Source organism: Rana temporaria, chromosome 2 (genome assembly GCF_905171775.1).
Source record: "Rana temporaria chromosome 2, aRanTem1.1, whole genome shotgun sequence".
NCBI classification, from domain to species: Eukaryota; Metazoa; Chordata; class Amphibia; order Anura; family Ranidae; genus Rana; species Rana temporaria.
In genome coordinates, this window is record NC_053490.1 from 94,950,941 (window position 1) to 94,964,824 (window position 13,884).

The 13,884-nt window shown below is 43.3% G+C and overlaps 1 protein-coding gene across 3 annotated transcripts in view; it reads right to left on the minus strand.

Moving 5' to 3' along the window:
• Positions 1-13,884, minus strand: part of PARP4 (poly(ADP-ribose) polymerase family member 4) — a 381,003-nt gene that overhangs the window by 246,452 nt on the left and 120,667 nt on the right. For all 3 annotated transcript variants that reach the window (XM_040340552.1, XM_040340551.1, XM_040340554.1), the window contains 5 exons: positions 11,972-12,096; positions 11,755-11,886; positions 11,225-11,311; positions 9,660-9,824; positions 8,884-8,930 (listed from right to left, as the gene is read on the minus strand). In XM_040340552.1, the coding sequence (XP_040196486.1) occupies positions 8,884-8,930; positions 9,660-9,824; positions 11,225-11,311; positions 11,755-11,886; positions 11,972-12,096 (556 nt within the window). The remainder of the gene's footprint in view (positions 1-8,883; positions 8,931-9,659; positions 9,825-11,224; positions 11,312-11,754; positions 11,887-11,971; positions 12,097-13,884) is intronic.

A 13,884-nucleotide genomic window follows, 5' to 3' on the forward strand; every position in this document is an offset into this window, starting at 1 on the left:
GGGAACCGCACGTAATTTTTTTTAAATTGACGGCGGGGTTCCCCTTAATATCCATACCAGACCTAAAGGGTCTGGTTATTGAATTTGCGGGGACCTCCGCGCATTTTTTTTCCCGGACCCAAACTTTTTCCAATTATTCTGGTTCGGGTCCGGGTTCGGGAAAAACCCAAAGTCCGTACCGAACCCGAACTGTAAAGTTCGGGTTCGGTACGGACTTTGGAGTTATTTTTCACTGGATCTCTGTGATAGTACAGCACCTGCAGCTGTATCTGAAGCATCTACTTCAATATAGTATGGTCTGTTGGGTACAGGTAAAATTAGAATAGGTGCAGAAGTAAATAGGTCTTGTAACGGAATGGCCTGTGACACCCAGAGACCTTTGACTCCTGTGCCAGCGTCACTGGGTACATAGCCCATACGCTACCTGCTCAAGACGCCATTTTTAAATACGTGATCACTTGTACTTGCCCTTGATCCGGCTTGTACTATTTTTTATCTACCAATTTTTTATATGTTTTGTATCCAGTTTTCTGTTTTATTTGCTTGCCTTCCATGCCTAAATAAAAGGCTTTTTTAAGGATTTACCGCACCATGTGAGTCACTTTTTTCTTTACATGATTCCGTGACGGCTTCGCTCACTGCATATTTATGCTTGTGAACTTCTCCTGCAAGATTTGGTTGTGAATCTCTCCTGCAAGATTTGTTTTTCTGCCGCTCGGATTCTACCGACTCCCGGGGATTAAAGTTTGACATATTGGAACGTTTCCCATCAACACCACCTTTTCCTAGGAGTTCGTGCATGCCTGATCAACATACCGTCGCTGACGTGTATGTCCACATATTCTGGTAAGAGTATCCATTTATTTATCTTTTTGGATATCACTGTGAATCGTTGCTGAGGTTTTCACCATCCACACTGATCGTCTGATCGGCATACCAGAGAGGACAATCTTACATCAGTTCTTTTTGAGTGGCCGTTTTGTTTTTCCTTCATAAGAATTTCCGACCAATTCCATCTCTCAAAGACTGTACATATCGGTCCGATATCGGATTGCTATATATATACATTTTTTGCTTGGACTTTGGGATTAGAGTAGCGATCTTCCCTTCTAATTTTTCCAGGGCTGCGGTAAAAATTGTGAGAAATTGTTATCCCTGATAGTGGCAATGGCTCCTCCTGTATAAGTACGTCTAAATTTACAGGGGAGGAAGGTACCGAGCAGGCACGGCTAAAGCCCCCCGTCTCAGGCGGCGGTGCTTTCTTGTCTTTCATAGTCCCTGAAGGGAAGACATATTAGTAAGCAACAGGCTGAGGTACCAAATGCATATACTACTGTGCTCAGTTTAGCAATCTACATAAAGTATGCAACTTAAACACACAGTTTCATGCAATGGAGTAGGTGTTTCTCTTGTGAGTGCCCCACCACATAGAGCTTACGTGCCCCCTGAATGCTGCTGTGTCCCAAAGGAAGAGCTGCCGGCCTCCGAGTCTCCTTTATGGCTCCTGTATTGAGCACCATGCTTTAAACTAGCGTGCCCGCGCCCGTGCACACTGGTGATCCCGCTCCTCCTCCTCTTCCGCCGCCGATCAAGCGCGCCCACGTGCGCGCGTGACCTAGAACAAATGGCAGCTGTCCTGGGGCGAGAGGAAGTCTCCTCCTGCTTGATACTGACTGTGCTGTGGCGTTCTTGCCCAGCGTCTGGAGGAGAGAAGCGGTGGCCAATCTATGCAGAGCTCTACAGCGGAGGAAGTGTGCTTGTCCTGTTGGATTTGACACTGTATAGAGCGTGGTGAGTAAAACTCTCCCTCTAGTGGTGATAAAAGAGAAGACACCTTTACTCAAAATTGGAAAAAGGTCCTTAAGATTGTTCTTAGGATTCCTTTTCCTCTTACCTTTATCCCCGCCGCAGGTTTTTCTGCTGAAAAATTCAGACAGCACCAATCTTCACCCATCACGGCGGGTTTTGTGTGCCAACCTTCAGGGATATGGGTTCCTATTTAAAGGAGACCTCTCCCCTGGGCCTTGTAAAATACTCTTACCAGGACTTTTAGCATATGTAGCGGAAGTGCTGGACACTAGAGCCCAGTCCTCCGAAGAGAGACATTACAGGCGACGCCTCGTGCATGAGGCCCGGGATCCCATCCAGTTTCAGCGTAATTATTTGGCGTCTTGGACGCGATGAAAAGAGGACGTCACTAGCGTCACGTGACGTTCTCTCTTCATCGCGTCCCGGAAGCAAGCCCTCAGATACCAGGGATCAGATACCAATGCTTGTCCGCTATCTATCCAGAGGGATAGCTCCAGCATCCCATTCCACCTTATCCACAGTGGTCTGCTTCACTACCATCATCACAGGAGATCCGGATCACCAGATGGACACATGGACATTACAGGGAGGATGACCGGCAGATGCCTTTATACATAGGCTCCCCAAAACAGGTATCACATGCTTGATTACAAGCCACAATTCATACTGCTATAACCCTCCAGTCACCATTTCTCAGTGTATTATACATCTATACACACTAGATTTATATCGGGATCCCTATAGAACGTAATATTACAGAGAATATCTCCACCTGCTATTTCCAATACTATCAGGTGTATGATCAAACCGTTATTAATTTTGTTCATTGCTGTTTCAGACTTCAACGTTTTTCAAAGTTACATTACAGATTTTTTGATTTCAATAATTCACAGTTGAACTTTGGTAACACTCAATCTCAGCAGCGTTTTTCATTACCTTATACAGTTTGGATTGGTGCACTTGCTGGGGACCCCTTCCCCACATTAGTGTTTACCCCGAAGCACATTGGTTTCCTTCCCTTCTTCCCTTCCCTCCCTACCTTCAATTCTTCTATATTTGGGCTTAAACCTCCAGGGGCCTTTATGTGGATGCCCATGTCTTACTACATTATTTAATGAGATTTACACGACTTTTTGTCGTGACATGCCCATCCACATAGAGACCTTTGGCATCCGGACGATTGTTTTTCATAACGTTGTTTGTTTTGTCCGATGTTCTGTATAATATTAGTGGCCACGTATGGAGATTGTTTTTGATGCTTACATCTCCATCTGTTTAGTGTCAGATTATACGCATTTTTTCACTCTCCCCTACTAAGAGGGTCGTGTATGATATATATTTTAATATTTATCAATACATTTATACTCTTTTCTATTTTCTCACCCATTGATTTTGGTGTCACTTATTCAGTCATTTGTTCCCCCACCGGCTGGTGTGGGACACCCTTTGTTTATATGCTAATATGCAAGTTATTGCCATAAAAAGTGTTTGGGGACTCGGGTCCTGCCCCAGGGAAATGTATCAATGCAAAAAAAGTTTTAAAAACTGCAGTTTTTTTCAGGAGCAGTGATTTTAACCACTTGCCGCCCACCTTATGCAAAAAGACATCGGCAAAGTGGTTTCAATATCCTGAGTGGACGTCATATGATATTGAGCCGCTGCGCGCCCCCGGGGGCACCCATCGCGGCGATCGTTGTTGCAGGGTGAGAATCGATCGACGATCGACCATCAAAAATTTCAGCCATTCACCCCAGCTTAAGCACATATGATGTGCTTTGATCAACACAAGATCGGCAGTAAAACACCGATTAGAAATCCATGATTTCATACTACAATACTGTGAAGGACTTTTTGCCTATATGCTTCAGTTTAATTCTCCCTGCTAGTAATGCTGTGTGTGTTAGAGGTAAAAGGTGATTTCATGTGTGACTCATTCCTCTGTGTAACAGACTGTTGAAATGTTAATTATTCTGATTGCTTCATTGTGGTAATTACCTCTTCTATATGCGGGGCCAAGCGGTCTAGAGAACGTATTCTGTTACAACTAGTAATTAACTTCACTGATGTCATTATCTAAAGAAATGTGTCTTCAGAGTCGGCGCCGAAGTGTCTACCTATGATCTGTATGGAAGCCCCCAGTGTGTGAAAAGGGGGTGGAGATTGCATTGTTCTTTGATTGAGGATTAGCTTGTAAACTGTATATATAACTAGCAGCATGCTGCCATTAAAGGGTGTCTTGTTCCAGCAGTAAGCTTGGCTCATGTGTGGATTATTGGGCGATCCCAGGAATATTCCTCCTCGTGGAATATTGGGTGATTTTCTTTATGGGAAGAAGGGAAGACTTGGACGGGGATACCTTCTACTACCGTCACAAATACGATCTAGGACTGCCTCTTTATTACAGAAAGTTGTCTCTCAGATGACTGCAACACCATTCTCGGAGAATTGGTGCCAGAAAACTACCATATTATAACGGAAAACAGAATAGGGCAAAGAGGAGGAGGCCTGGCGGTGATCCACAAGATTCACCTTGCAATCACTAAGCCAGTCCTTCAAAATCCCCTTCCATTCATGGAAACCCTTACTCTTCAATTGCAAACAAACCCCGAGGAGACTGTCCACATTCTTCTCTGCTATAGACCACCCGGGCCAAAATCACAGCTTCTGCCATCATTGACGGAGTTTATCTCCACTTATACCCTTAACAGCAAACACCTTTTGCTGCTCGGGGACTTCAATCTCTGGGCCAACTCCTCACAGGATCCCGTTGCCGACGCCTGTATTGATCACCTGGAAGGATTAGGGCTACAGCAATTTATATGCGGGCCAACACATGCTTCAGGTCACACACTTGACCTAATTTTCAGACAAAATCTGAAAATAAGCATTTTGGAAAATGAACCATTGCCATGGACAGATCACCATGCAATTAAATTCATAATTTCCAAAATTCCCCCATTGGTAAAAGCACCCAAGCCGGTGACAATACACTGGACTAGATCTCAGAAGAAGCTCCATTCGGAACTCTTCAAATCTACCTTGGGAAATAAAATCAAAACAATCCATCCACATCAAACAGCCTCAGATACACTGGATGCCATAAATGCAGCCCTATTACAGTCAGCCGATTTAGTAGCACCGAAACGCAAAGCCCGCACCCAGAAAAAAAAGTCCGGCTGGTTCAACAAACAGCTGTCGCTACTGAAGCAAGAACGCAGAAGGGCGGAAGACGCGCTTCAGAGGAAAACCTCATCATCTACAAGGCAATAACAAGAAAATATCATAAAGAAATCTTCAAAGCCAAGAAACATAATTTTTCTATGGCTATTAACAGCGCCCTAAACCGCCCCCGCGAACTCTTCAAGATGGTCACCCAGACCATGAATCCAGGATGTCTTGAAGCCCCCAATTCAGACACCCAAGAATTTTGCAATGAATTATCGGATTTCTTCATCAACAAAATTGAGAGAATCCGGGAAAGCATTCTGCAAAACAATACCCCCCTCAACCCCCCCCCCTCAATCAACCACATAACACCCAGAGAAACTTTCTACAAATCAACAAAGTTCACTCTGGAACCCATCTCCATTGATGCCACAAAAAATATCATCGGTACTTTGCGAAACAGCCCAGCGCCCAATGATATCATCCCCACTAAACTGCTGAAGGAATGTGCCGACATCCTGGCACCACCTATCACGCAGCTTATAAACCAGTCATTTAAGGAAGGCATAGTGCCCTCCCTGCTGAAAGAGGGCACAATCCAGCCCATCTTGAAAAAACCTACCCTGGACCCCAAGGACCCAACTCACCGTCCCATAACAGGCCTAAATGTTCTCTCCAAGGTAATGGAGAAAGTAGTGGTACAACAGCTGCAACAGCATCTAGATACCCATAATCTACTTGACCCATATCAATCAGGTTTCCGTCCCGGACACGGGACAGAAACAGCTTTACTCAAAATATGGGACGACACCCTTGAGGCCGCAGACGAAGGAGAATCTTGTCTCCTGGTTCTGCTGGACCTAAGCGCAGCCTTTGACACGGTAGACCACAAACTGTTACTGATGCGACTGGCTGAGGTAGCCGAAGTCGCAGAAGGTGATTTACCATGGTTTGCCTCCTTTCTTGAAAACCGATCACAAACAGTGAAATAGGGATCTTTCACGTCTGAAAAGCGCACAGTGTCATGTGGAGTCCCCCAAGGATCCCCCCTGTCACCGGTACTTTTCAACATCTATCTTCGCCCTCTCTTTGAAATCATCAGTAGCCAAGAACTACTCTATCACTCATATGCAGACGATACGCAACTGTATTTTTGCATCTGCAACAAAAAGGATCATCATCTCAGTTTAGAGGAATGATGGATGACTAAGAGTTATCTTAAACTCAACAGTTCCAAAACAGAACTTCTTATGTTTCACGCCAGCCGCAACAGTCAACTGGCAACAACCTGGACACCCCCGCCCATTCTGGGCCAAATCATCACCCCTAGCTCCAAAGTCAAAAGTCTCGGAGTCATCTTCGACACCTACATGACAATGGACGCACAAATAGGGTCAGTAGTCAGCAGATCGCACCATCTGTTGCGCCTACTACGCAGACTTATTCCATTTATCCCCAAAGAAGACGTAGCAGTCGTGGTAGGAACAATCATGAACTCCAGACTGGACTTTGCAAATGCCCTTTACCTCGGACTCCCAAAGTACCAAATCTCTGGTCTGCAAGTCGTTCAGAATACGGCCGCCAGACTTGTGACTGGGAAAAAAACATGGGAATCAATCTCAGCTTCGCTGAGAACCCTTCACTGGTTGCCAGTAAAAGACAGAATTGCTTTTAAAGCACTCTGTCTGACACATAAGTGCATCCATGGGAAGGCTCCGCAATATCTTTGCGACAAGATAGAACCCCACAATTCCAATCGCGTTCTGCGGTCCACCGACCAAAATCTGGTCAAGGTACCCAAAACCAAATACAAGTCCAAAGGAGAAAGAAGGTTTGCTTTCCAGGGTCCTAGACTATGGAACGCTTTACCAACCAGCATTCGGTTGGAGGAAAACCACCTGACTTTCAGAAGACAGATTAAAACTCTACTCTTTTGATGTCAAGAGACAGGAACAACAAGCGCCCAGAGACGATTCAGTTCGCATGTGCCGCGCTATATACGTTTTTCATTCATTCAGAGTCTCCAAAGGAGACTCTTTACCACGTGATCAGTCGTGTCCAATCACGGCTGATCACGATGTAAACAGGAAAAGCCGGTAATCGACTGCTCCTCTGACAGGGGGGGTTTGTGCTGATCGATTATCAGCACAGCCCCCCCCCCCCCCGAGGATGCTCACACTGGACCACCAGGGATGCCACTAGACCATCAGGGATGCCCACCACAGGTATGCCACCCTAGACCACCAGGGATGACAATCACAAATAATGGATGCCAATCAGTGCCCACAATGGATGCCAATCAGTGAAAACAATGGGCATCACTGATTGGCAGGCATTATTGTTTGGCACTGATTGGCATCCATTAGTACAACACATATATTAGTACGTTAGTGCCACCTATCAGTGCCCATCCGTGCCACCTATCAGTGCCCATCCATACCGCCTATCCGTGCCCATCCATGCCGCCTATACGTGCCCATCCATGTCGCCTATCTGTGCCCATCCGTGCCACCTATCCGTGCCCATCCGTGCCGCCTATCCGTGCCGCATATTAGTGCCCATCATCAGTGCCATCACATCAGTGCCACCTCATCGGTGCCCATCAGTGCCGCCTTATCAGTGCCCATCTGTGCAGTACCATCAGTGCCCATCAGTGAAGAAGAAAACGTACTTATTTACAATGTTTTATAACTGAAACAAAAAAAATGTTTTCAAAATTTTCGGTCATTTTTTTATTTAATTTTTTTTGCAGAAAATAAAAATCCCAGAGGTGATCAAATTCCACCAAAAGAAAGCTCTATTTGTGGGAACAAAATGATAAAAATTTAGTTTTGGTACAGTGTAGCATGACCGCACAATTGTCATTCAAAGTGCAACAGCGCTGAAAGCTAAAAATGGCCCCAGAACACTAAGTCCTCACAGTTACTCTTGTTGGGCGCAGGAACTGGCCCTGCTGTGAAATATTAGATCAAACATTTTGAAATGACATGCCCCTGTTAAACAGGGGCATGTCATTTCTTTCTACGGGTTAGCAACTGGGGTAGGGAAATTTTCCTGCTAAAATCAGATGGTGGTACTGCTAGCAGATTGGCCGCAAGTACTTGGGACACCTATTGCTATAACTTCATTTCTATCAATGCAGGTTTTTGAGAGGACTGGAGGTATAGTGGGGTTGGAGATCCCAGATGAGGAGCAAGGAGAAGTATGCCTTGTTCTTTGAGTCTTTCAAGTGCTGTTGCCAACGGACTGCATGGGAGGTCATCATATGTCTGGTCAAGCATGTGGTGCCCAAGCAGCTGCTGTTTTGGCCATGCTTGATCCGCTTCAGACATAGGTTGCAAACAGCAACGGTGTGATCTGCTGCACACGTGTCAAAAAAGGCTCACACCAAAGAACTTTTTGAAATCAGCGAGGAGTCAGCAGCACCTTGCACCTGTTAGTCAGCGTGCTTGCCTCCTCCCTTGGGACTACATCCCTGCAGGGAGACGCTGTGTTCACAGCGTCTCCTCACAGTGATGTAGTCCTTAAGGGGGTGAGCACACTGACTAACCCCCAGCCAGAACGACTCGGGAGATGGGGGCAAGCTTACTGAGGAGGAACAGGAAGTGAGAAATTCAGACAAAGAAAAAAACATTTAGAAGGGAAATCGAAGGAAAAGGTAAGCGAACCAACAATGCACTAGCTTAAAGGAACCCATTTAGAAAATAAAAAACCAAACCTTTACAACCCCCTTAAGCTACTTCTAGAGAATGCACACGTCCATAGGAAGTTCATACAAAAAGTCTAAAATATTTGCACAATGCAGGGAAAGAAAATATGAAGAAAGCAGTAAAAAAAAAAAAAAAAAATCAGTATCCTTTTGTAAGAGTTTAGTTCCACTTTAACACCTTTAAAATACATTACACTTACCCTTGCGCTGCCTTGTCGCCCTCAATTCCCACTGTTGCTACGGTATCCTGAGAAAAAAAAAAAAGTTATGGAGAACTGTAGTTTCATAGATAAGGGCTGGACAAATGAATGTCCAAAAGGGGATGTTAAAGGGGTTGTAAAGGAAACATTGTTTTCCCCTAAATAGCTTCCTTTACCTTAGGGCAGTCCTCCTTCACTTACCTCATCTTTCGATTTTGCTTTTAAATGTCCTTATTTCTTCTGAGAAATGCTCACTTCCTGTTCTTCTGTCTGTAACTCAACACCGTAATGCGAGACTTTCTCCCTGGTGTGGAGAAAGCCTCTTGAGGGGGGAGGGGCTAGCAGGCAAGTCAGGACACTCTCTACTTTGCAGATAAGGGAAAGGAGCTGTGTGTTAGTGGGTGTCCTGACGCTCCTGCTCGCCCCCTCCCCCTTAAAAGGCTTTCTCCACATCAGGAAGAAAGCCTCGCATTATGGTGTTGAGTCACAGACAGAAGACTGCACTAAGGTATAGGAAGCTATTTAGGGAAAACATTTTTTTTTCTTTACAACCCCTTTAATGATCTAGGCAATAGGTACTTCAATTACCAACAATAGAAAAGGCTCAAGATAAAGTAGAGCACCACCTGTAATATTTCACACTCATTGGCTCACTAGGATTTTGTCTAGCTGGTAATAGCCATCTAAACTATTGATTTTCATATATACAGTACACAGTAATGTGTGTATACAGAGTATAATGAACAAAGTATAATAAAAATGAACACTACAGTAACCTGGGTATTTTCTTTCAGTGCTTGATCTTCTTGCCAAGAAGCCACAGTTCCAGGAATAGAGAAGGACACACTAGAATATGAACATTTCAGTTCCGTTATATAGGTGACTTTAATGATGACAGTTGCCATGGCGGGCAGATTTCCAACACTCACTGTGAAGACATCCTATAAGAGAAATATCTGTATAAATACTATTTACTATATTGTATAAATACTAGCATAAACAGTATCATGACAATCAACAGTGATGCAGAAGACAATATGTACAGTGTTTGCAAAAAATAAATAAAAAATAAGATGGTAGAAATGTAAGAGACAACATTATTAAATAAATTGTTCACACTCTGAGGCTTGTGTAATGCTGTAGTGCAGCAATTATCAGAAGTCTTATATTGCGTACACACGATAATTTTTCGGGTTGTAAAAAACGTTTTCAGGCTCTAGAAAAACACGTTTTTTCAACCCGATCATTAAAACAGCCTTGCCTACACACGATCGTGAAAAAAAAATGCTCTAGCACAGCGCGGTGACATACAACACGTACGACGGCACTATAAAGGGGAAGTTCCATTCAGATGATGCCACCCTTTGGGCTGCTTTTGCTGATTTTGTGTTAGTAAAAGACAATTTGCGCTTTTCTGTCTGTTACAGCGTGATGAATGCGCTTACTTCATTACGAACGGTAGTTCTACCAGAACGAGCGATCCCGTCTTATAACTTGCTTCTGAGCATGCACAGGTTTTTCACGTCGTTAAAGCCCACACACGATCATTTTTTACAACCTGAAAAAACGATGTGGTGATTACTAAGTCATGTTTTTATACTGGGACCCTGCTGACCATACTTACCTGATTTGGAGACTCCAGCTGAGGATTTGAGGCTTCCTATGTGCTGTTGATCTCAGTAATTGGGGATCACATCTGTCTGATAAGAGGCTTTATGGTGGTGGTGGGCATGCATATAAGATACACTTCCTAGTATCTTCACATGGTTTATTTCTCAGTGGAATCACTGAGAAAAGATAAACCTCAATTTATTCACAAAGACATTTTATCACAGTTGTTCTTTTACACTATGGGCTGACCAGTTTTTAACCTATCACATTTATGAAAGTGTAATGGTTGTTTTGTTTGATGTATATACACGTAACACTGATAATTATGTTGAGTATGTCATAAGAAGCACACCATTTTCTGTATATGTATATTGTTATATCACATTTGATATTCAGGTGATTTATAGTTGCAACTCATTTGTTTCCTTTTTTACACTTCAGCACAGGAATATTTTCTTATTTTTATAACTCTTACCTAAAGAGATTTGATTTTTAAGAGCATGTGATGTTTTCAATATTAATACACAGCGGGGTGGGGGATTTACTAAACATGGAGAAATGACCAGGCTGAAGTTAGGAGACGATTGGCTACTATGCACAGCTGCATCAGATTCTGAGTGCTCCAGTATTAGTAAATCTCGCCCACTGTTTTCATAATTTTACTCATACAGCCGACTTGAAATCACCTTATATACATATTTTAATACTGGAAACTGTGCATAAAACTCACAGGTGCATCTTGGTCCATGAGATAAGCGCCATGACCCTGGCTGATAGCTGTTCTGTACTCCCGATGTGCCTCCTGCTTTTCCTTAACCTATGCAGAAAATATTTTTTTATAGACTAATACAAAATCACTTTAGTAAAATATTTATCCTAAACAATCAATTTGGTTTAAAAATGGTTAAAAGATGGATCTCAAACTACCGCAAATTTTTGGGCATAAACAGAAACCAATTTGTCTATATAAGACGGTGTACCTCTATAACTATATGCATCATATCAAAAATAAAGGGGAGAGCAAGAATGGGGAAAAGGGAAAGTAGTCAATTGGAGGACCAGACCATGGTATTCATATGCCATATAAAGATTAATAGTACAACAATTATTATACAATAGTGAAAAGAAACCCTCTTAGCACTATAAAATTGATAAAAATATATTAAAGGGACAACGTCATCACTCTAAAATATTGGACACACAGGACATTTCTGCACAAATGGAAAATAACTGCATAAAACTAAAATCTATTTGGTTTACCTCTCCAACAATGTGTTTTCCATTGATAAATGCTTCAAACCCACACACAGCTGCAGTTTCGTCGAGAGGAAAAACATATTTAGCTTCAATTGGAAAGAGGGAATTATTCTTGTAGGTCTGGAAAATGATAACCTATTAAATACAGGAGACACAAAGTAAGTGAAGGAAAAATGGCGACAGACTTTTGGGATCAAAAGTGTGTAAAAGTCACAGATACCTGAGCGGCAAGGTCCTTTAATCGAGCTTTGACATGAATGCTCTCTAGCGGTATCTGCTGCCCATCCTTGCTCTGAAGACCACCTTTTGGGACCGTGGCTTCAGGAAGATCCTCTACTGGATCATCTGTTAAAAATACAAGTGCACATTCATTCTAATTTACTAAAATGTGAAGCTAGCAGTTAAGGGTTTGAAGTGGACATTTCACCTGGTTCTACACTTAAGCAAATCAGATCCAGTAAAATTGGTAAGTAATTCATCACTTTCAATCGTGCTTTCTAATTTTGCAACTCTCATGTGTACGATAAGAAACTGGTTGAACAACAAACACCTCATCTTCTGCCTGTGTATAGCTGAATAGTCTGTCACCTTAAAAAATCCAATCTAATGCATGCCTAGAATGAATACAAAGACCCATCTACTGTATATCAGTTTATATTTTCACAAACTATGCTTTCTGAAAGTGCCCATCCCAGCACACTTCTGTACTTTCAACTGTATTATGAAAATGAACAGTTTTGACAGAGTATATCATTACCAAACCAGCAGAAATCTAGGACAAAAATGTTGTGCCCGAAAGAATATGTTGTAAGAGAGCTTTAGAAGCCAAATTAAATATAATCAAGCCAGAGATAAATAGAATAAATAATAATAATAAAAAAAAGTAATTGATGTACAGAATTGTAACAACAAACACCTCCAACCAAGACCACTGTGAGGAGCAAGGCTATGTAAGTTAAAGAGCAGGAATACATTGGGTTATAAGCAAGTAATGTGATTGCCCCCATGTACCCTGCAATCTGTTAGCTATTGAGATGGATTTCCAATACCAGTTCCTGTAGGTCAGGGGTGCCCAACCAGTGGCCCGCAGAGCCCTCTGATGTGGCTCGAGACCTCCCCATTCAGGGATGGTGGGTTGGCAAGCCCAGATCGTGGGCTGCTGACCCGCCACCCCAAAGAATCAGTGTGATGAATGAATCCTGGGGTAGAGGAAGCAAGCGGCGGCAGAACAGAGCCTTATAAGCCGATGCTTCCTATATAGTGCCAGCTCCTGTCACAGGCGGAGTGTTACCAAATGCACTCTGCCTGGGACAGCAACAGCCGGCAATACATGAATGGAAGACTGTTATTAAAGGTAAGTTTATTACTAAAATCACAGTGTATATAACAGCATCTTTCAAACTGATTTGCAGGCTCAGCGCAGAACACCCACGGGTGACCTGCACTGAGCTAAAGACTTCTGTTATTACCTACGGGTTTGGTTCACCACACCTGCAGGATATAATAGAAGTCTATGGCAAAGTGCAGCTAACCCGCATGAAAGCCATAGGTGTGCACTGCGTTCTACCTTTGGTATCAGTGCATCAGTGGGAAAACAGCCTTAGGCCCCTTTGATACGATCAGTCCAACCCAATTGGACCCTCCGTTCATCTCTATGGAGCATCACTTGTAAATGGGCGTGTGCCCATTTATACCCACCTACCTCCAATCTAATCTGCTAAAAAAAAAATAAAAAAAACAGAAGGGGGATCCGTCTCCTTCTATCTGGGCAGATCAGATCGGAGGGCCCATAGAGTAGAGTGGGCTATGTCGGTGTCTGCTCTGCATATGCAGAGTGGACACGGACCTGTCATCCGCCCGCTCCACTGATTGTGGCCCGCGACCGGTTACCAAGTCGCTTAAGTGGCCATCGCTCTTCAAAACGTTGGGCACCTCTGCTGTAGGTACACAGTCTTTGTAGATTAACCAGTAGGCACAGTAGGTCTGGACCTGGCTGCATAATGTGCTGGCACCATATAAATATAGGAAACAATTCTACCCTGTCCAACCTAACCTTTCTCGTTTCCTCCTTCTCTTTTCTCTCTTTATTTTTTAGTTCTTCCTTGGTTGTTCTGTATGCACAGTTGATGAAGA